The sequence below is a fragment of the Neofelis nebulosa genome, chromosome 4 (assembly GCF_028018385.1).
Source record: "Neofelis nebulosa isolate mNeoNeb1 chromosome 4, mNeoNeb1.pri, whole genome shotgun sequence".
NCBI classification, from domain to species: Eukaryota; Metazoa; Chordata; class Mammalia; order Carnivora; family Felidae; genus Neofelis; species Neofelis nebulosa.
In genome coordinates, this window is record NC_080785.1 from 61,143,648 (window position 1) to 61,168,340 (window position 24,693).

A 24,693-nucleotide genomic window follows, 5' to 3' on the forward strand; every position below is an offset into this window, starting at 1 on the left:
ATTTAGCTATAGCATTTACTAAAACATATCTTTGAGCCATATGTCTGGAAATGTCTTACCATTTTAATGTGGAAAGCACAGAGACCTCACTGAGTTAATGTTATGGTGACTTCATGAAGCAAACCTGGATTATTGGTAAAAATGAGCATTGACAGTGTTCTTCCAACACTCATTTTATGCATGTTTAAGTATTATAGGATTGTGGGAATTGTGTGTTGATTTCTTTTTCTCAACAAAAACCTCATTTGATGCTTTTAGAGTATAATAACAGTCAGAAAAGACCTCAGGTTATGTTATTAAAAACTTCCTTCTCATAGAACTATTGAAATACATAAATTAAGGAATTTTTCTAATATTTGAGTCTTATTTATAAACCTTAGGTAAAGTATAAGGTTTAATAATGGTTTAACATATAGCAAATATATTTGTTATATTTTGTTTCTTGGTGCGTACCCACGTGTATAGAAACATAAAATATGCAGCCAAATTTCATTTAGTGTGGCAAATACTTTTTGACATATGAACAGCATTCTATATAGTACCTTGAGGATAATGAGCTAGCAGTGAAGAGAAACACTTATTTAAATCAATTATTATCTTAGAGCAGAAAGTTTAATACAGATTGACTAAATCATAATTCTTTCATACTTCAGATTTTAATTTTAGATCAATGTGATTTATTTAAGTGCAAAATACTAGAGCTCTTCTCAAATTGGTGATTAAATACAAATATGAATTATAGAGCTTTCTCTTTTCATTATGTATACCTCCTCACGTTCCATGGAATACTTTTAATAAGACATTGCTTTATAGCCAACTAAGTACGTGATAGAGACCTGTTTGTAATATAACAAGCATTTAAAACATAATCACTTAAATACAGTATTCCTACTAGCCCAGATTTTTAATAGCATGGATTTTACTGAGTTTGATATATTTATCAAACTCACGTTTAAGACTTTTCTGTGTTACAAAGACAACCTCTTCTTCAGTTGCGAAATAGTGTATTCCAGAGTGGAAAGAGGTAAATGTATAGGTTGTGAGATAGTTAATAGAAAGCCAATATCACTTTATTGGAGGTCTGGGAAGAAAAAAAAATACAATTATGTTGTAAAAATAGATCTCAAAATGCTTTAGAAACTTTGTCTATGGTAAAACTGTTTCTTTATGGGGAAGTTTATAAAGTACCTTTATGTGTATTATCTCACTTCTCCACGTAAGAAATCTACGAGGCTGGAAATAAACTGAGAATAAAGAATTACAATTGTTGGGTAAATGAATAGGGATGAGCACTGAGGTTTTATGCCAAGACTGTTGTTGGCATTTTCATTTCCATAGCCATCGCCAGAAAACTTAGGGTTTTAGTGTAGATTAATTAACATTTATTGTGGGGCAACGAATATGGAACTTAATTATAACCACAATATTTTTAATTTCCAATATTTCATAGTAAGTGCCCATTATAGAAGATTACCTGGTGTTGTAATGAAATGTAAGCTTAAATATAGGAAACCCCCCCCAACCTTAGTACTGCCGCATATCCATATCCATATGCATACACTTAAATGCATGTGAAACAAAAAGACTCATACACACGCCTCAGAATGTTATATATGTTTCTGTGTAATTTTCCTTTTGTTTACTATTTGTAAGCCAACTTCTTGCTAGAGACCAGGTGCTTTTTATATTTTAATTACATTTTATAGTACTTTAAATAGCATGATAGTCCAGAGACCATCTGAGAAATGTTTTCTTTCTTTGTTGAAGGTCCCAGTAGTTCAGGTACTCTATTGTCTTTTTCCAGACAATTTTTTACATTTTCCTTTGTTTTAAGTTATAAGTTCCTGAAGTAATTTCAATGTAGAAATATTTTCGAGAGAAAATAATTCCAATTTCCATCTTAAAAGAAAAATATTATTGCAGTTGTGGGAAGTTTGGAGTTTTCTTTTCACTGGTATGAGACTATGTCTATGCTTTTAGTTTCCAGTATTTGGATAAGTGAAGGGTGGTCCTTTTCTTCATGATGTATTTTTTACTATGCTTTAGGTTTGGCACAGTTATTATTTCATTTAAACAACAAAACACTTACATGTAGTGATTATTGCTGGATACCCCAATAATCTATGATTAGTGGTGGTTTACTGTGTGTTGCATAAGGTAAAAAGAAATCTTTTTCACTTATTTAAGGTAACTCCTAGCCTTTCTTTGCCCACAGTAACATGAGCATAACCTCTGTGATTTACCCATTTTGTTGATTTGATTATCAGGTCAACACAGCATTAAGGGTTATTAATGAATCATAGAAAATTGTTTTCAGTTTTATAGATGAACTTTAGAATACTGCTTTAAATACTATTGTCTAGTCATTGAGGTCAATTCCAAATTAGCTAGGCATATACTCTTAACCTGATCAATCTTTCTTTTCTAAGACTTTATTACTGTAGACATTGCTCTTCATGCTTTTATGATAGTTTCTGAATACCATAATTGAATTTGTGAAATAGTAAGGTGTTATGTTGTGCTGGGGCCTTTTTAGTAGGAGTTACTTTAGTAGGGACTTTCAGGAGTCAGTTGTTAAATTTTCAGGAAGTTTGAGATGACAGTTGACATCACCTTAAAATTCATTAAGGTGAGACTATTTGCATCATGGAAAGTGGCAACTTGTATAAACCTGACATTTTTCGCTACCTACCAGTACACAATTGGGACTGAAATATTGCACAAGTGGTAAAAAATTTCAAAATCTACAAATGTTTTATATATGTACCAGAAATGTGTATGAATTTGACTACATGCATATGTGACCAATGGTGATTACATAAAATAAAAGATTTTAAATGTTTAGAATATAAATATATATACATATACCCTTACACACATGCAAACATACATTTTTTTATTTGGCTTACTTTGAAAATAAAAGATAGTGCCATTTAATTATGCTCAGAACAAAAAACGTACTTTAATTTTGACTTTACTTTTTAGTAACAAAGCTGTAAAAAGAAAATATGAAAGAAATAAAATCATACAGACTTGCAAAACCCATTTATTTTTTTATAGGAAACATAATTAAACCTTGCTGATTGGCCAAAGAAATTATGAGCACAGCTGGGTCTTTTAAAATATGTATTGGTAGAAAGAGCTAAAAAAATAAAACCACCTCCTTTTTAAAATCAATTTCATTTTTAAAAAACACATCAAGATGTATTTCAGTAAAGGCTAGGTGTGAAATGACAGTTAAGTGATTCAAATAAAATTAAAAGACTAATAAATGTGATTTAGTAAAAATTTCAGTTAATTAAGTCTGATTCATGATACATCTTTAGTTTAATAATATTATTAAAAATAGGTGTATATTATTGAATTGGTACTACATCTTAGATATACACACTTTAAATTCCCTAATTTTCCTCTTTACAACAACTCCATGTGGGTTCTGTAAATGGGGAATCTGAATTTCAGAAGACAGGCTCAGAAGACCACACAGTTAGTAAGTAGCCACGGTGGATTTCCAACTCCAGTTGGCTGGCTTAAAGCTCCTGCTACTTTTCCCGTGGTCATGCTTCCCTTCCAAATATGTAGAAGTTTTAACCAGTATGTAAAGCTGTAAACTGATACAGCTTTAATTGTAATAATAATTCTGTTTAATCAATGCAAAACTTTAAAATGTATATACTAAGATTTTTTTCCACTCATTGGAAATTATTACAAGATAAGCAGAGGATATGCTGTGTGTGTGTGTGTTGGAAAATTAAATTTTAGGATAAATTGTACGTGCCTTCTGTAGAACACAGGTGTTGACTCTCAGGTGTTAAGTACAACAAAAGTGTTGATACTTCTAGCCCCTTTCCCTCCACAGTGTAGTGGAATACTAAATGCCATTTAATATCTAATTCTCATAAGCTTTTGAAACATTTCAAAAGCTATAGGCTGTGATCTATGACATGTGAAAAAATTATTAAATCATGAGTTTTGATGGAACGCCTCAATTTGATGTAAAATATTATGGATGTATAGATAATTGCATTTAAATTCTTGGGTTTCTGTGTCAAATGTATAATTGCATGTAAGACTTTTCAAAAATTTCTCTTAGAATTTTCCTGTGTAGCAATTCTTAAGGATTTACAGAATGTTTTGTACCATATGTAAGATTGAAGGAAGGCTTCATGGGTAGATGATTATAATCTGTAATATATGCAAATATATATGTGTACCTTTTTATAATTGTCCCTCCCATGAAATTTAGTAATAATGATATTATTCAGGTATTTCCCACAAAATGATCTGACAAAAACACAGGTTATACACCACCAAACATTAAATTGTAATAAACAGCTGCTGTGATGTTATATCCCAAATATCTACTTATAATTATTTGTGGATTTATATTTAGAATTGATCTTTAGCTTTTCTTCTTACCTTGATTGTAAGCTACTTTAGGATTGGTATGATGTTGGACTGATTAATTTGATAGCACATGACACATTAAATTATATATATATAATTATATTTATATAATTTATATAATTATAAATATAATTTATATAAATATATAATTAAATATAAATATAATTTAGATTTAGATATATATAATTATATATATAATTTTTATATAGTATATATAATATATAATTATATATTTATAATAATTATATTACATAATTATAAATAATTATATTTATATAATTTATATAATTATAAATATAATTTATGTAAATATAAATATATATTTAAATATAAATATAATTTATATTTGTATTTATATGATTATATATATTATTTATATATATACTATATATAGTATATAGCATATATATAGTATATATAGTATATAGTATATATAGTATATATATATACACATATATATATAGCACATATATATATGTGTATATATATATATACACATATATATATGTGTGTGTGTGTATATATATATATATATATATATATATATATATAGTGGTGTGCCGTATATATGGCACACCACTCTCAACATAGAGTATAGGCTGTAGATACCTGCTTCAAAGGTGAATTATAGCATAAATTGTTATGTAAATCATACTTTATTATTGAGCCTCACGGTTCAACAATATTGTCAATTGCTAATACCCCTTTCTCCATAGACTGGCAGATTTCAGACTCAATTATCATTCACACTTTTCTTTGCCCAAGAAATAAACTCTAGAATCAGTCTCTCTGACATCAACCTCTTCCTTCATCTCTCAGAATAATATTTATTAACTAAATGGAGACCTCATCTTTTACTCTCTCTCTTTTTTTAAATGTTTATTTATTTTTAGAGAGAGAAAGAGAGATGGCAAGTGGGGTAGGGCAGAGGGAGAGAGAGAAAACTCCCACTCAGGCTCTGTGCCATCGGTGCAGAGCCCAATGTAGGGCTCGAGCCCGGGTACCATGAGATCATGACCTGAGCACAAATCAAGAGTTGGTGGCTTAACTGAGCCACCCAGGTGCCCCTCATCTTTTCCTCTGTTATTCATAATGTTTTAGACTCTTGCCACCATTCAGGCTTCACTGGTCTCTGCCACCAACCACCTTTGCTTACATATTCTTTATAGCATAGGCCAACAGTTTCTTTTTTTTTAATTTTAATTTTTTTAATGTTTATTTTTTGAGAGAGACAGAGACAGAGACAGAGTGTGAGTGGGGGAGGGGCAGCGAGAGTGAGGGAGACACAGAATCAGAGGCAGACTCCAGCCTTTGAGCTGTCAGCACAAAGCCCGACGCGGGGCTCAAACCCACAAGCTGTGGTGAGATCATGACCTGAGCTGAAGTTAGACGCTTAACTGACTGAGCCACCCAGGCGCCCCTAGGCTGACTGTTTCTAAACATTTTCTCCTCAAAAATCCTTTTCAATTATCATTTTATCCCCATACTCAGATATCATGCTTTAGACTTTTTTCAAGTAAATTTAATTGCAGTTTTTCCCAACTCAAAATATATATGTGATAAGTGGTGTAACAATGATGAAAAGAAAAAAGATAATATGAGTTATACATTTTGAGATCCATCAGCACGTGTTTGTCATTTTCATACTATGCCCAAATATACTCACATTAGATTGAGTCTTTATTATTTGGGCAAACTATCAAATCACAAGCCGTTGATTTAATAACAGAGCTCTGATTGTTTATTTGTTTATTTATTTGTTTGTTTGTTTAATAGAAAGCACATATTCCTTAGTCACTGTGAACAGAATTCTATTTGTGGAGGATATTTAAAGAGTGTTCCATAAATGTAAGTTCTAAAGTCTTACACTTCTTCCTGTTGGGAAAATCCCTTTACAAAAATAATCACAAATTGACTTCAGTGCACATGAGTTACCCAAGACTGTTTTCCTTATTTCTGGTACAGCTGCACTAGAGAAATAGATCACAAAGCTTTTAACTCTAACAACAGCATTCAAAAGGAAACTAACTGCTGCTTAGTGTATGGGCCAGAATCCCTAGTTGGTTGGGATTTTATGATTGTTTTTATTTTATTACTTTTATATATTATTTATCTATTTAAGAGACAGAGAGAGAGAGAGAACACACATGAGTAGGGGTGGGGGAGAGAGAGAGAAAGAGAGAGAGAGAGAGAGAGAGAGAGAGAGAGAGAGAGAGAGAGAGAGAATGAATATCTTAAGCAGGCTCCATGCCCTCCATGGAGTCCCATATGGGGCTCGATCTCGCTACCGTGATATCATGACTTGAGCCACAATCGAGAGTCAAATGCTTAACTGACTCAGCCACCCTGGAGCCCTTTATTTATTATCTTTGTTTCCTTTTTACTGTGAAATTAAAGCAAAATCAATTTGTAAATTATTTGCATTTAATCTTCTAATATGATTATTTCTGAGGTTAAATAATAACTAAGTGATTTACTTCTCAAACCCTCTATATGAAGAAAATTATTAGGAGAAAACATTTCCAAATAAATAAATATGTGCACAGTGTTTAAGAGAGTGGGTTTATTTGTTTATTAAATCCCCCTGAGCAGAAATTTAGACATTGATCCCTCTGAGCCTTATAAACTGTTACTTCACCAGTTTCATTGGAAAATCATAATTAAACCTTGCTTATTTCATTTGTAGACAATCAAAAGTGACACAGATATGTTAAGGTCTTCATTAATTTTCAATGTAAAATAGAAGTTTGCTGGTTACTATGTAAATTCTAAACTTAGTAGGTTTTAGGTTGAGTTCTGTTTTCAGAACAAAATTTTCCTACAGTTAAAAAAAAAACCGAACTTTCTAAATCCTGATTCTATCAACCTATCACTGTCAATTACTGAAGTCTTGGAGTACAATGTTAGGGTCCTTCCTTGAGAATGGCTAGAACTTGCAACTGAGTATTGAGTGCCTGCAATGTGTGGGCACTGTGCTAACTGATTTACTTAATTTAATCCCCTACACTTTAATTATTTGTTAAAGATGAGAGAAAAGGAAGTTTAGTACTGAATAAGCAGATTAGTGGCAAAGACTATGCTATGCTCTTAACATCTGTTCATTTGGCATCTTGGGTAATAAAGACTCTGTGTAGATTTAGCTTTCATAGCCTAATTTAGTATCACAATTAAAGGGTGGTATTTCTCAAATCTTTGTTTTTTGAAAAGGCCATGCAGTATGCAAAGGGTATTTAGGGAGTTCTGAAAATGTACTTATGTCTATTTTTACAGTTGACACGTGAGGCCTAGAAACATTGTGTGACACTATGAGACCTTCAATGACCCTTTAGTCACCCTGAGTCTCATTTTCCTCACCTATAAATAGAGCAGGTTTACAAATAGATGATTTGTAAGAATCTATTCAAATTCTAAAATTCATGCATATTAAATCAAGATGTATTAATTAAATCCAAATTTATTAATTAACTAAACATATTTAATAGAATAATTAAATTAGTATTAACTATGCTTTGATGTATTATAAAAACATAATACTCTTCTGAAATCTGTTGACACATTTCTAGAAGTATAGCTTAGGAAAATGGCAAAAAAGAAACATGAGCAGGGTAGGGGTGAAAGAGAGGGAGAGAGAGAATCCCAAGCTGATCCCAAAGAGCCTGACACAGGGCTTAATCTCATTGGATGCAGAGCTTGATCTCAGGACCCTGAGATCATGACCTGAACTGAAATCAAAAGTTGAACACGTAAGCAACCAAGCCACCTATGTGCCCCTGTTTATCTGGATTTTTAGTTGAACTGAAGTCCTATATAGTATTGAACAATGCTAAAATGGGCTTGATGGTTGCTATAGACATATCCTGAGTACAAACCTGAATGCTGCTAAACATCCCACAGTGCCCAGGCTAGCTATCACCACCCATTCATCTTGAATATGTGCATATTTCGCTGGACATAAATGTAATAAGAATTATCCAGTCCAACATATCAATCAATAGTGCTGGGGGTTGTAACTATAATCTGTGTGAAGTCTGTTCCTTCACTTGCGTAATATTCAGTCACTTTGGTTTTAAATTTTACAATAGTGACACTGATTTGGTACTTTTCTACCTGAACATGTTTAAAGATATCATTATAGATACAAAATGAAAGTGATATTTCTCATGTTTATCTACTATTAATTGAGGTAGTAAGTGCTTTGAGAAGTTAATATAAGTAGTATTGCTGTGATGCTTTCTCTTTTTTTAAGCTAAAGGTGATTTAAATTCTAATAACAGAACAAAACCCTTTAGGGTTATGACTGGAATCATAATCCACAACCAAAGTGTGAAAATCAAAGATCCAGCAGAGATTCAGAATTAGGTGGTTAGTACTGGGAATATGAAGATTAATAAAGCACACTTCTTAATCTTAGATTAGCTGGAGTCTAGAGTTCAGAGAAGCAAAGGAGATTTAAAGATAAAAACAAGCTCAATCACTTATAAGACTTACTTTTCTAAAAATGTATTAGAGTCAGTGTGGTGACTGGACAAAAAAGGCTCAGAATCATAGCAAAAAATAAGCCCTCATACTCTTAGAAGATGGAGGCTTGTCTTCCACAATAAAAACAAAACAAAATGAAACACACACACAAATAAACCTTTTTTGGAAGCTCTCCTGCTACATGTCCCAAGGAACTTAACCAAGCTGCTAGCAGAATTGGTACTGAATTGTTGGTACCTCACTGCAAAAGCTATATGGTGTTTTCTGAAGTCATGAGAGATCTCAGGACTTTTTGCCCTGTTGACAGTTGTCAATTAGATGTGTCACGATTCCTCTGGCACTGCCAAGTTACTTCTTGCCTCTAATTTCTGAGAAGAGTTTCTCCCTTTGTATTCTTCAACACCATGTAACTCCATGCCATTTCCTGACATTTTTACTGAATGGAAGGTAAATGGAGGGGGGCGTATATGGAGGTATACATCCTCTTCATGACCTTGTCTAGTGTGTCTGCATGTATTACGATGTAAATGTGAATGCCAATATTATCTTTATATACTTGTTTCTAATTTAAGTTTATTTATTTAAGAGAGAGCATGAGCAGGGTAGTGGAAGAGAGAGAGAGAGAGAGAGAGGGAGAGAGAGAGAATTCCAAGCAGTCTCTGCACTGCCAACACAGAGTCCAATGTGGGGCTCAAACTAATGAACCACGAGATCATGACCCAAGCTGAAATCAAGTGTCGGATGCTTAAATGACTAAGCCACCCAGGCACCCCAGATTGTCTTTATATTTGCCTTCAATTACTGAATAAATGAGAACAGTAGTATGCATCATAGATTTATATTCTAGTTGAGATAAAGGATCCGTGTAGTGACAGCATGTGGTAATAAGCCTTGGAGGAAAAGAATAAAGATCGTTTGATGAGACCTCAGAGGAAGGGTGCATTCTTTAAATTAATATAATCGGGAAAATATAATGGAATGCTGTATGTCAGCAGCTTTTCACTAGGGATTCCACTGGAGGTGCGAATGGTGATTGTTGTGAACTCCTTTGCTGGCAGGCACAATTCAAACATGTACGTGTGCCTTCTTTTGTTGGACAGATGGCCATGATATTTTGGTAGTTTATGTTTTCTCTCTGGGATACCACAAGAAGCATAAAGTCAATTCTGGGCATCTGTAACCAGTTTCTAATACTAGAAGCATCTAGCAAGATTGAAGAAGTTTACAGTTACCCGGAAGACATATGCTGGCCTTGTCTTTGTATTAAATACTTTGAACTTGGTAGTGAGAGCTAAGACTTTGCTAAATTTGACTGAAGGAAATTGCATTGTATTCCTATTTTGTGTGTCTTTGGCTTCTTTTTAAATTTCAATCAAAATTACTATTTTATTAAATATATGTGGAATTGTACAATATTAATTATGTTAATTTCATAAAAACTTGTTAGTTCTTTGTGTATTTTATTTTGTATTTATGTCACAGAGGAAGAACCATAAGGCTGACATCTTCTTACTATAAGAAAAAACTACATAGTAAATAAAAAATAAGAAGGGCAAGGTAATGAAATTAAAATCAATTGTTAACATGTCACTGTTTAAAAACAAAGGAACTCTGCTAAGAAGAGGCTGTAAGGTAAAAACGGATTCATATATTGATGGGCACAAAAAGTAAGAAATTGAAATGAGTTATTAAATAAATAACTTTTAGGGCACCTGTGTGGCTTAGTCAGTTAAACGTCCAACTTCGACTTAGGTCATGATCTCATGGTTCATGGGTTTAAGCCCCGTGTTGGTCTCTGTGCTGACAGCTCGGAGGCTGGAGCCTGCTTCACATTCTGTGTCTCCCTCTCTCGCTGCCCCTCTCCCCCTCGTGCTCTGTCTCTCTTTCTCAAAAATAAATAAACATTAGAAGTTTTTACATAGGTAACGTTTAGTTTTTTAATGATTTTTTTTTATTCAAGTACTATCAACACACAACACATACAAATTCATAAGTGTTTCAGGTGTACAATATAATGATTCAACAATTCCATACATTCCTCAGTGCTCATCAAGATAAGTGTACCCTTAATCCCCTTTACCCACTTTCCCCTTCCCCCACCCAACTCCCCTCTGGTAACCTCCAATTTGTTCTCTATATTTAACAGTCTGGTTTTTGTTTGTTTGTTTGACTTTTTTCCTTTGTAATTTGTTTTGTTTTTATATTCCATATATGAGTGAAATCATATGGTATTTTTCTTTCTCTGATTTATTTCACTTAGTCTTATACCCTATAGGTCCATCCACATTGTTGCAAAACAGTATGGACGTTCTTCAAAAAATTAAAAACAAAATGACCATATGATCCAATAATTTCACTACTGGGTACTTACCCAAAGAAAATAAGAACACCAGTTCAAAAAGATCTATACACCCCTATGTTTATTGCAGTACTATTTACAATAGGCAATATATGGAAGCAACCCAAATGTCCATCCATAGATGAATAAAGGTATGGGATAATTATATATATCCCATAAAGGTATGGGATATATATAAACTAGATAATAAAATTATATATATCCCATAAAGATATGGTATATATATAAAATAGAATATTACTCAGCCATAAAAAAGAATGAAAACTAGGGTACTCTTTTAAATTGGCTAAAATTCCTGTAACTGCCATTATCTCAAAATTATAAAGGAGAGAGGAAGCAAAGAGAAGGACTTTGTTACATTTGTAAGTTTATTCTAGGAATGGAACACAATGCCAAGGAAGATCATTACCTACTTTGCGGAACCATCTACATATATGTTGTGGATGACTTTAGTAACCTGAATATTTTCTTCATGCAAATTATGAGATCTATGTTTTCAAATTATTCATGTCCATACTTGCACTAAATTATTAAATTGGGACCAATTTAGGAACAACCCTGTGCTATTATTAGGTCTCTATGTCTCTATCTCTCTCATTTTAAAATGTGACCTAAAAATATATATATTTTATAAAGTATCTTATATCTTTCTTTTCTCCTTTCTGTCATTACATAATATAGCATGATTGTGTAATAAGTTACTATTGTAATATTTGCTGATATAAGCAGCTATTGATAAATACTGACACAATCATGTATGCTAATTTTTATTAATCTCATTTTAAGAATTAGTTGTATAAAAATAAGCTGAAGTGTAATCGGAGACAGTCAAATCTGTAAACTAAGATTTACTATTACATAATAGTAACTATTCTATTACATAAAATTTTTAGCTATACACAGTGAATCTTTCAATATAGCCCACCAAGTAAGAATCTAAATGCCTTTAACAGAAATAAGCAAGGTATGCTCTAAATTATTTATTCAAAACATATAGTTGGATATACAAATATAATAAAAAATGAATATATCTTCAATTTCACTAAACTGGGATTTATCTGACTTTCTTCATCCCTGAGAGCATATTAGACAATCCCATCAATAATCAAAGAGGCAGTGAGCAGGAAGGCTGGATGATGAAAAAGTACATCAACAAGTTGACAATCACTGGTCCAACCCATAGAATTATTTTTGCGTGTTGAATACAACTATTACATTGCTATTGCTGTTACTAAACTAAAAAATGGAAATTCCTTTTTTTTAATCTTTGAAATTTGGGTTTGCTTTATAAGTAAAAAGAAGCTATTATTATAGCTGTATGTTTTTCACATCAAAGGCGCAAGAAATAGTGGATATTTTCAGTGCATATTTCTATTGTGGATTTAGTATAATGGTTTTCAATCCTGTTTTTCCTGTAACATCTCAGTGTATAACAGACACATTCATTAGTAATAGTAACTCACTAAGGCTATGGTTCTCAAATCTGGAGAGTGGATCGTAGATAGGCAAGTGGATTTAAGAACCCCTGAGGGAGGTTGTTTACTCTGGAAAAAGAAATATGGAAAGGTTGAAATTCTTACCCATTTAGAAGCTGGAGTGGCAAGTTGGATAATTTGCCATAAGGAAGTCTATTTCCCATTTAAATGTGAAAATTACTAGCATCAATAGGATTATTCTATAAATTTCCCCATCTCCATCCACAATCCTTATGCCCATGTAAAGATAATTATAGCTTCCTGTGCCAACTATTTGTGCAGCTTTGTTAATAATAAATGAATATCTGTCATTTTGAATAGAAAACAAAACATTGATACAAGAAGTTGCAAAGGACTAAAATAGGCTGTGGCTTAGAATTCATTCTTCCTTCAGAATATGAAACAAATATTCATTGTAGTCTAAGCTATAGAGACATTCCTTTACATTTTGATATTTTACAGACATAGGTAAATTATGTCCTTCATTTAAACAAGTTAATAAGCTTACCCAGGGTAGCCAAAAAAATATACTCAATCATACTTTAATATTTCTCTTTTGCTAAAAAGCATTCTGTGCCACTACTGAACAGATCAAGCCCTTACATTACTTGTCTTCAATAAAACATTATTATCTTTTGGCATCCCCTTGTACTAGGGGAAATAAAAAGTCACATGTGGAGAAGTTCTAAATGCTAGACAGAAATGATCCTTGGAGGGCAATTTTTATCCTCCACGGAAGTATTGCAGACTTCTTCCATTAGCATAGTCCCAGGGAGCAAAAGGTTAGGGAACTGGGACCGCCAGCTCTACCTGAACACATAAGTCAACATTTCCTCCAAGCAGCGAGGGAGTGTGAGAGTGCACCCACATGTGCATTAAAGTATCTGAGACGAGAAACAACAATTGTAATATTTTACATTGGAATATACTGTACAGATGGTGACATTTTGTTTGTGGTTGTAGGGAAGAAAGTAAGGCAGTTTCCAGATCCCACCCCCCGACCCCCAACACCTACCATTTGGCATTGGATATAGGAGGTTGAAGAAAAAGGAGAGATTTTTGCCTCAGTTGAAACAGCTGGGAAACAGATGGAAGCTGGTGTGCAATTTGCCAAAAGCCTTGTCCAAGTCTCCCACCCATTTTCCACCAAAGAAAAGCCAGTCAGGTGACAGTAGTAGAAGCCTTAGGGTCAGCAAATGATGGGCTTCAGGAAGTGCAAGAAAAAAAAATTAATCAAAGATATAGTAAATACAAGTCCAGAATTATAGTCCCAAGGAGCATGTTTTCAATAGCACCGAAAAAGTGGGAGCAAACCTGGTGAAAACCACAACAGAATCATAGATACACAGATGAAAGTGTCCACCGAATTAATTGATGTTGGTGTTGCCTCAATTACATCGGCATTCTCTCTCTTAGGTGATGAATTAAGGAAGCACACACCCATTCTTTATCATGTTAGTTACAGTATAATTATTCCATGTGTGATTATGGTAAATTTAAGTATGCACAGTTCACATTGTTTTAGTCACTGGATTTTACTGTGAGCTACTTTGGTTTGGAATTCAAGCATTCAATAAATTGCTTTTGGATTTAAATGTTGAATTATAGCCAGACTTTTGTTTAAATTCAGTCACTGGATGTATAAACCTCCTGTTGTATATTTCTAGTTAGAATGGGCATGTATATAGATCTACTCAAGTGACCATTCGTAACAAGCATTGGCCCAAATTTTGTGTGCTTTTTATTTGTGTGTGTGTGTGTGTGTGTGTGTGTGTGTGTGTTGGTTTTTAAGCACTTTTGAATACTACAAAAGTTAAAGTATTTCAAAAATAAATATAAATTAATTGGCTTTCCTCATTGTGCATTTGTTCATTCATCCTTATGTAAGGGACTGTGTTAACCGTGAATCATTCAAATTGAAAGGCTCATGAGAAAAAATGTTCTGACTTTGCTGTCAGTTTCCAGAGTTGCTTTACTGAAAGGATCAGAGTATTGTCCCCATATAAAGAATAATCAGCTTCAGATTTTAGACTGAGTATGGTTCCAAATTGGCAATAAAACTTTTGATTCACGTGAGAACATAGATCCTGTGCGAGGGACTTCTGAATATTCTAGGCTGTGACTGGGTTTCCAGTCTGTCAGGACAGCCAATGGAAAAATTAAATTAAAATAATTCAGTCATCTAGAAGATTTACTCACACAGAATAGCTAAATGCTCCAAAGATGAAGAGATTGGTAAATCTATAGCAAAAAAAAAAAAAAAAAAAAGATAGAAAAAAGGGGGGGGGGTGATGATGGACTTCAGGTTCCACTTTGATTCGGGTAAGTTGGCACTGTGTGCACATGGCCTACCTGAGAGCTGACACATCATCTATTACATAAGTTATATGTGATCCTAGTGGCTTACTCTAAAGTACAGCATGTATGTGACATGTCACAAACCATTTTTGCCTTGGATAAAGCCCTACCTTCTCTGCCAAGGTAAGGAACCAGTCAACACAGGAGTAAGTGTCCACACAGGGGTAAGCCCAGAAATGTGGTCACTGAAATCCGAGGAATTTCTGACTGCACCACTGCATCAGTGAATCATACTCTGTGATCCCTCAGAAGCAAAGTAATGGCCAGTGTCCCAATATTTTGATGCAGGCTTTCTGTAGCTGCTGCTGCTATTGGATCTATACAGCTTTACATCTGGCCAAACAAGATTCTAGAAAGAATCAGAACTAAACTGTTCACATTAGAGCACCTTGTCTAGCGGATTCCCACTATGCAGGGAATTCTTGACTTCAATTGGACTTTCCAGACAGACAGAAAAGAACACTGACATATGTATATTATATTAAATTAGTATTAAATACTAATAATATATATATATAGTACTTAACATATTTAACTACATACATATAAATGCACATAGTACTTAGCATATTTAAGCATCATTGAATGAAGAAACAAATGTTTCTTGCCCTTGAATGTTGACCAAAAAGATCTTTCCTAAAGTATACCATATTACATTTGTCAATTTAAAAAATAAAATGTCACTCTTTGTAATTTTCCTATATTCTCTCATTTGGGCTCAAGAAGAGTTTGTTGTACTTCCATCTGATAAAGACATCACAATTTGTGTGTACATGCTCAAAAATAGAGAACTGAAGTGATTTTTAAGGGAGCACAAACACACCACTTTACCTTGTTTATGTTGCTATTTCCTGAAGATAGATTCAACATGAATCACTAGAGCTGGTTCAATTACCTGTTATTTGTTTAAACACGTGGAATTTTTTTGCATTATAGGCACACATTGTGTTCTTCGGTATATTAAGAATGTCTTCTAACATACATCTCAGGGATATGATGAGGATAAGTGAAATACTATATGTTAATTATGTCTTAAACTCCTAGGAAGAAACATGGAATAATACACCCTAAATTATTATTATTTCTACATGGCATTATAAGATTTGGTGTTTGGATAGCTTTTGTTAGGTGTTGTGCATCTTATGTTTATCTCATATATGATGAAAAAACATTAACAAACTTTGCATATTTTGAGTTATATGAACACAATTTTATTTATAGACTCCACATTGGAATATTTATTGTACAAAATTAAAGAATAGCAATGCTATTGTCCTTGAAGAGGCTGAACTTAAATGGAAATTAAAAGATCAGTAGAACACATTCATATGTATGCTTTGAGCTTGAACTGACTTTTATGGTCCAGTTGCTAAACATTTCAATTGCTTAAATGTTCATAAACTAAGTCAACACTTTTTTTAGGAATTATAAAATTTAATCGTACTTAGATCCCAACTGTATATATGTTAAACAACTTATTAGACATAAATTTATATCTAAAATTATTTCCTAGAAATGGTTTATTTTATATATTGATCTTTTCATTATAATAGCATATTAAGAGCAATTAAATTTTTTGTTCATATTTTGGAATTTAGGCTGTGAGTCACATGAGCGTAGATTGAAAAATAAGAAGTGTGTCTTATCCTGTTGTGAGATCAGTCTTAACTATCTTTGCTCTATTTTTCCCATGTCTAACAGTACCTGAAAAAAGGAGTTACTCAATAAATGCTTCTGGTATGAATGTTGTGATTGAATGCATTTAAATGAATGAAGCAAATCTACTTCTTTCTTACTTTTTTTCTTTTTTTCAGATTCCCAGGAAGGAAATTATAAGTCAGAAGTCAATAGCAAACCCAGGAAGGAACGGACAGCTTTTACCAAAGAGCAAATCAGAGAACTTGAAGCAGAGTTTGCCCATCATAATTACCTGACCAGACTGAGGCGATATGAGATAGCAGTGAATTTGGATCTCACTGAAAGACAGGTAAAGTTGGATATTGTTGTGATTATGGTATTTTTAATTGCATTGAATCAATAATCTTCTCTTGCCATTTTTGAAATATCTAGATTTGTGGTTCTTAAATACCATATGGAAGACAGGTGTTCTATTCCATGATATTTGGGCCCAGCAAAATGACAAAATTCAGGATAAAATAGCAGTGTTTTAAGGAAAACTATATCTATTCAGTTTAAGGAATTATTCCTTATTCTGTAATTGTTTTTAAAATACTATTTCTTGTATATAATGATGGCATATAGTGAGCAATTTTGTTTGCTTAAATTTTAAAATCTCCTTATTTGGTATAGTAGAAAGCTGGCAACCCCATGTAACCCCATGTTAGTTTCCTCTATTGCTCAGGACAGGGTTTACTATGTTTGTTACCATAACACATTAACCCCCAAACCTCAGTGACATAACAAAAATGTTCACTATTTGCTCGCTGTCCATACTTACAAGTCCAACATTACAAACTATCACTCACAGACCCAGTCTGACTCTCTGGCATCTCGACATGTGGTGTCCTTACTAACCACAGGAGGTAAGAAAGAGTTGGAAGTTCATGCATTGACCTTTAAATGTTTTCACCTGGAAATGACCCATGTCACTTCCATTTATACTCTAAGGCCCGGAAATCATCAGTGGTTCTACTTAAGTTCAAGGGGGCTGGGAAATGATGGGAGCAAGGGCATGCAGATTATTGGTAAATATTTCCCAACTATTTTTGAAATTATATTGGCCTCAAAAATCCAGAAATTCTGACATCAACTCAGAAAACGCTGAAATTATTAATGATCTGTTGACCTCAGTTGATAAAACCTAAAAAATACTGTTTAATTAGTTAAATTTAGGTTTTCTCTTGAATTTTATTTGCTCCAGTAGTGCTTCCAGTGCATTCTTTTTATGGATTCTGATTTGCCCTGGGAGAATCTAGCCTACTGATGGTCAACAGTTGCTAATCTTTAGAAAAACATTCCTGAAAGGCAAATCCAAACAACTTTATGGACAGTGCAGTTATGATTGGCACTCCCAGGACTAGAGTCTCATTTCCTCTTTCACTGTGTGCACCTCCTCTAGGGATCCCATTGGAACCAAAGAAATACCAACAGGGTGTGGACAAATGAGTACTATCTTAGGAGAGCAAGTTATTTTATCCAATTTCTTAAATCATCTGCTTTCTTTCTGCTAATTTCTGTGCTTCATCTTTTGGTGGGGTATTTCTGGGTAGTGGAAATATAGAGAGAAACACTTTTATGTGGTTTTATTTATTGGCAGTTTATATTTTATTAAATATTATGACTAGTGCCTACGTTGTGAAGCACAAAATTCTCCTTCTCTTGAACTTCACATACAAAGTTTCCCCCATAAGTGTACAACATTTGGCATGCAGGAGAGGAGAATCCAAAATCTGCATTATCAGACATCTTTTTTTTTTTCTCCATTTTTTTTTAAACTGGGAACAGATAAAGGAGGGGAGGAATTACAGGTTAATGTATTTATACAGAGATTGAATTCAATAAAAAGAAACCATGTTTTATATGATACATAGAGGAAACGAACGAGGATTTGCTTCCAAGCTACAGAAATAATGGGATTCAGTACTACTCTCTTAGTCAAGAGAAAAGTCAAGGTTCTCTTCTTGGTATTCCAGAGATAGCTGTGGTTATCTATGGTTATTTGATTATAAAGCAGAGGTTTCACCTTTGGTTTAGAATAATTTCATTTTAGAAGCAATTCTATAAATTTGGCCTGAGAATTTTGAAGGTATTTTGGATATTTTGTTTTCTTCATGAGTTGCCATTCCTGATAAAGAGTGATGTGCAATTATATGCAAAATTATATACACACTTTTTAAAAAATATTTTTTAATCTTTATGTTTGAGAGAGAGACAGAGTACAAGCAGGGGAGGGGCAGAGAGAGAGACACACACAATCCAAAGCAGGCTCCAGGTTCCAAGCTGTCAGCACAGAGCCCAATGTGGGGCTCAAACTCATGAACTGTGAGATCATGACCTGAACCGAAGTCGGATGCTTAACGAACTTAGCCACCTAGGTGTCCCCCCCTCCCCCCCACACACAATTTTAATCTTTGCCTTTTTTTTTTTTTAAAGCTCCCTATCAATTTTGTATCAGTTAGCTTTTTGTATGTAATAATGCACTTAAAAATCTTAGTGGCTTCAACCAATAAACAGTATTTAATTTGCTCACAATTTTGTGGGTCATGGATTTTGACTGGGCTCAAATGGGTTGTTATACTGCTGGGCTTACCTAGATCCATCATAGAGCGGTAGTCACCTGGTGGGTTTGAAGAGCTGGTTGGTCTAGACAGCCTCAGCTGGGACAGCTTGTCTCTGTTGTGTGTGGTTCCATCTTCTTCTAATAGGCTCCCTTGGACTTTTCAAATGGTGGTGGAAGCATTCCCAGGAGTAAAAGAAAAACAACAATGTACAAGCTCGGTGTCACTGTAGAAGGAGACAATATAAGGGAATGGATACATGGAAGGAAGGCAACATTTGTTGGAGGCCATTACTAAAACAAGCTAACTATACCTTTATGGGGTAAAAATAGCAAAAAAATAAGTTGAGATATAATTGGGTTTGCAAAGAACTTAAATTTGGTTTTGTACAGAATTTTATCCTATAAAAATCTTTATTCACAATTTTGCAAGTTAATATGAAAGGGAGATGTATCCGTGTGGAATCCAAATTCCCAAAGTTAAGTCTTTAGGTGTGCCTGTATTACTCAGTTGGTTGTGTCTGACTTGTAATTTCAACTCAAGTCATGATCCTCGGGTTGTGGGATCAAGCCCTGCCTCGGACTCTACACTGAGCTTGGAGCCTGCTTAAGATTCTCTCTCTCATTCCCTCTGTTCCCCTTCCTGGCTTGCACACTTTCTTACTCAAAACAATAACAAAAATTTAAGTCTTTACTGGGCCACTATTTGTTAGTAAGAAAAAATTGAATTATTATGATAAAAATTTGAACAAATTTCTCTAATTGGAATTGTTTATTCTTAGGCAAGTAACAATCTCCCTAAGGCACAAAATGGAAATTAATACTACCTTCTCGGGGCACCTGGGTGGCTCAGTTGATTAAGCTGAGGTTGATCTCAGCTCAAGTCTTGATCTCAGGGTTCTGAGTTCAACCCCTATATTGGGCTCCACGCTGAGTATGAAGCCTGCTTAAGGAAAAAGAAAACAAAAACAAAAACTACCTTCTCTTGCTTCTACTCAGGTTTGTATGTCATAATAAATATGAAAGTATTTCTAGCATAAAGTATAAAACACAAGTGTCAACCAGAGGGGCGAAAAATCTTTGCCATTCAAGACATAGTGAATTGTTTGGTAATACAAATATTTGTTGAGCTAGATGCTAGAAATTACATCTTGCTAAAATAAGCTAGACAAGTCTCTGCTAGAAGTCATGGAAGGGCAAAAATCAAACAAGTATTAACAATTGTGATGAGTGTTGAATGTCACAAAAGAGGAATGACAGAGTTGTATGGGAGAATGTTCCTGGTTGTGCCAGCTGTTCATTTTATTCCTAGACTTCTATGCACATGCAGTATCTTAAATTGAGAATCTAAGGCTTTATTTATGTTTTGTGGGATGAATTTTACTATGCTAAGTTTATCAGAAAAATATTGTATGCTGTCAGGCATCAATTTTGATATTCTTAAAGGTCTGAAAACATATTCCTTCAATATGCCAGCACTCTTGTCCCAGTGAGATATCTTCAGTTTATTTTCTCAAGGTTGGGCTTTTAAAGTTATAAACATATAGTTATAAACTGAACCCATTTCATTCGTCTTCTTTTAATTGTCTTACAGTAATTGTAGTACTTTGATTTTGTATTAATGCTATACATGTTTATCTATGTAATCTATATCCTAACACTATATAGGAGTGTTAAATAACACTCCTTTTATAGGATTTCCAGATGTAAAATTATTCTAATTACAGACATGCACTTTTTTCATTTCCATTCTGCAAGATTTATCTTTTCATACTTTAAAATAACCTGAGACTTATATCTAACTCCATATTGTGCAGTGTTTTCCTTAACTTTAATAGAACCTTTAGTCTCTTAAAATATTTTTCTTGACTTTAAAAAAGCTTTTCAAGACTTAAATGCAAAGGTAGAACTCATAAGTATATAATGTAAAGGGAAAAATAAATATTAAATAAGCTGCAACAATTTAGGGCAGAATTGTTTTAAGGAAATAACTTTCTCCTAAATGGAAACTTACTTTATAATCAGAAGTAATCTTCAGATGTACTTTCATCTAAGAATTTTATATAATTGCCTATGAAATATACATATGTATAGCTGCTAAGTTATTTGTATATACTCCTACTTTGCTTAGTGATATAAATCGCTAATCAATATATTTGCTACATTTTATTACAGGTCACATACATGTAATTATAAAGATTTACTCTGATGCTTAGGTTTCCCTTAAGGAAAAAAGTAAGATATGTTAAATCCTGAAATATCACTCAGGACTTGAATTTTCAAGCCCCTATATGAAGAATAGTTCTGAAATCTCACAAAGAAGTCAGATTCTTATGTTTGTGTCTTCCATAATGCAGTGCCTCTGTAGATCAGGGGAGCCTCTAATCCCCTTTGAACTCCATCTGGCCAAAGAAGAAGAAAAAAAAGGCTCATTCTGCAAAGTGATTCCGCATTAGCATATAGGCATTAAATAAAATTATTTTATGCCAAATAAAAATGGAGATACTAGAACAAAATTGAACTTCAAATATTTTTAATTATATAATTTTTTTGTATAAGTTATCAGTCCAGTATCTCCCAGCTTCTAACTTACAGTTTCTAATTTACAACATATTCTTATAGACCCTTCTGAATCAACAGCTAATAATCCTCAATTGGCAGAGCCACGTGGAATATTTTGAAGAGCCAGTTAGTCTAAAGACCCTCCTGTCCCAAGGTATTTTTACATTTGACATGCTTATTCTGGCCTTTTCATCCATCCAGGCACACTTGGAGAAAGCTCCTGCCAATTTTTTAATATCTCACAGTGGGAAGAGGAGGGAAGGCAGCTGCATGAAACTATAACAGGAGTGACAAATGGACATTTTTATACAGCTAAGGCTGCCAAATATAGAAAAAATGGGAGATCCATTTATTTCACAAAGCTAATCAAAGGTGCAATGTTGCAGAATTGTAAACTAGCAAAGATTACTGGAATAAACAGACCGAATTCATGATACCTCTGCCAAGATAAATGGAAAATCCCACCTAGTTGGGTCATATTCCATTAGTGGAAATGAGAAGGATTATGCTTTGTTTGTTACTCATAAATCTTTAAATGGCTCAGTGCCAAATATTTTCAAAACAGGCATTGACTTTTTGGATCACTATGAAGGAGAATTTTCCACGTACCAAATAAACAGTGGTTTTGCCTTTTGCTCAGCAATTTACACAATCCCTGTCCTTTGCAAGTTTATTTCTGTAAATTCATGGGGACACTTTTTAGCTAATAAATTATTCTCCATGACCAGACATATTATCTGTTCAAGGTAATTCAAGACTACCTGTGTAGCCAATGATGTTAGAACATTTTCTCATTTCTTAAGGTAGTATTTAACAGTCACCTGCAGTAACAGTAAGATGTTTCTTTGTTTAAATCATTGTGTGTCTACCATTTTAAAAGATTAAATATGAGTTGACTCCTACTGAAAAAATGGCGGGAAGCATAAGGTAGAGGAGTCGATGGTGGAACATGACAGAATCTTATTTTCTAATGTAGAGAGGTATTGCCCGAGTACTGCTGTTTTGTTTTTTTTCTAAGAAATGCATATTGACAACGTACAATCTAAAAGCCAGAATCAGAACCATCTTACATACTACAAAACATTACTTCTATGATATAAGAAGAGTAATGAATGAGAGTCGATTAGAGAGCAAGATCTATAAATAAAAAATCAATTATTTAACTCTCTCCCAAATCAATTTTTAGAAATACTACCTATATAAAGTAGAAGACTGAGAAAAAAGCAATTGATTTCTAACAGTTTACAAATATAAATATCTAAATGTGAAATAATAGAAAAAATATTAGAAAAATAAAGCCCCGCCCTTATTGAAATAGCCTTGAAAATATATAAAAAATCAAGTTTTAAATGCTGTTAGATCAATAGAGATAGAAATATACATATAGGTATAAAGGATATATACACATACATTCGTATGTATGCCTGCGTATATGAGCCTTTATGATTCTTGCTGTGAGCATTCATCCAACTGATATAATGAAAGCATAAGGATAATTCTCTGTTTAATCTCAGAATTTCTATATTTTATCTCCCAATTTATTCCATACAGAAACAAATGTATTAATTTATACTTGATCAGTAAATCAGTAATAACATTCTGAAACATAACATACACCGCATCACAGGATCACCATTTAAAGTGTAATGCTAGGGCACATGGTGGCTCAGTCGGTTAAGTGTCTGATTTCGGCTCAGGTCATGATCTCGCAGTTGGTGAGTCTGAGCCCCAAGTTGGCCTCCGAGACTGGAGCTTGGAGCCTGGAGCCTGCTTCAGATTCTGTGTCTCCCTTTCTCTCTGCCCCTCCCTCTGTCTGTCTGTCTGTCTCTCTTTTTGTCTCTCTCAAAAATAAACATTAAAAAAAAGAATAGATTTTTAACTTCACATCTCTTTATCATTTTTCTTTCTCATTTTTTATGCTGGACAGTTTTTTTTTTCAAGTGTTGAAATATTTCCAGTTGTTAAGGTTATTGACTTTTTTGTGGTCAGTGCATATGAATATAATAGTAATAATTACTATTATTCTTAAAATAATATTGGCTCTAAGGAGGTGGTTCCTAAATCTAAAAAATTAAATGACAAGTATAGTGAAGGCTTATATATATTATAATAATGAACTTAAGGATGTCTAGAAATAGAATATTAATTTCATTAAATTGAACCATAGGAAGTTGCCCACTGTTCTTGTATCCTGTTAAAAATAGTGTGCTCCTATGTTTAAACCACATATTTATATTTGATAGATTTCACTTAATTAGATAAAGGTTAGAAGAGATGGTTAGTCAAAATTGTATATACTGACCGCGATATGTTGCTAGCTATTGTTACACATCATCCCAGAGATCAGGCAAAATATTGAGAACAAATACTGTCATTCTAGTTGATCTCATTGGTGTGAACAAAATAAGTACCAATTGTGGCTCAGAATACACAAAGTCCATACAGAAAAGATTTGCTAGTCAGGAATTTTTTAACACAATAAAAGATAAAGGTGCCTGATTTGGTTTTGATTGCACATGTCAAATATCAAGTATCCACACAAATTTGCAGAAGTCATATGTCATACTATACTTAGGTAAACAGTTAAGATAACCAAAGGTACACCTGTTTTTTAACTGTATGAAAAATAGGGTTAGGAATAATGAATTTTGATTATAAATTAATATTATTGAAATAGACCATTAAGTTGAATTTCATTAGGTATGGCAGAAAAGGTATTGTGGTTATCATCTATTAGTATAGTGACATTTCTCAAAAAAATCAATTAAAAGGAATCACTCCTCTAAGAATTTTACTCATCATGTGAATGGCTACTT

The 24,693-nt window shown here is 33.4% G+C and overlaps 1 protein-coding gene across 1 annotated transcript in view; it reads left to right on the forward strand.

Annotated features, from left to right (window-relative positions):
* Positions 1–24,693, forward strand: part of MEOX2 (mesenchyme homeobox 2) — a 65,711-nt gene that overhangs the window by 31,308 nt on the left and 9,710 nt on the right. Inside the window, exon 2 of the mRNA XM_058724928.1 lies at positions 16,893–17,065. Coding sequence (XP_058580911.1) covers positions 16,893–17,065 — 173 coding nt within the window. The remainder of the gene's footprint in view (positions 1–16,892; positions 17,066–24,693) is intronic.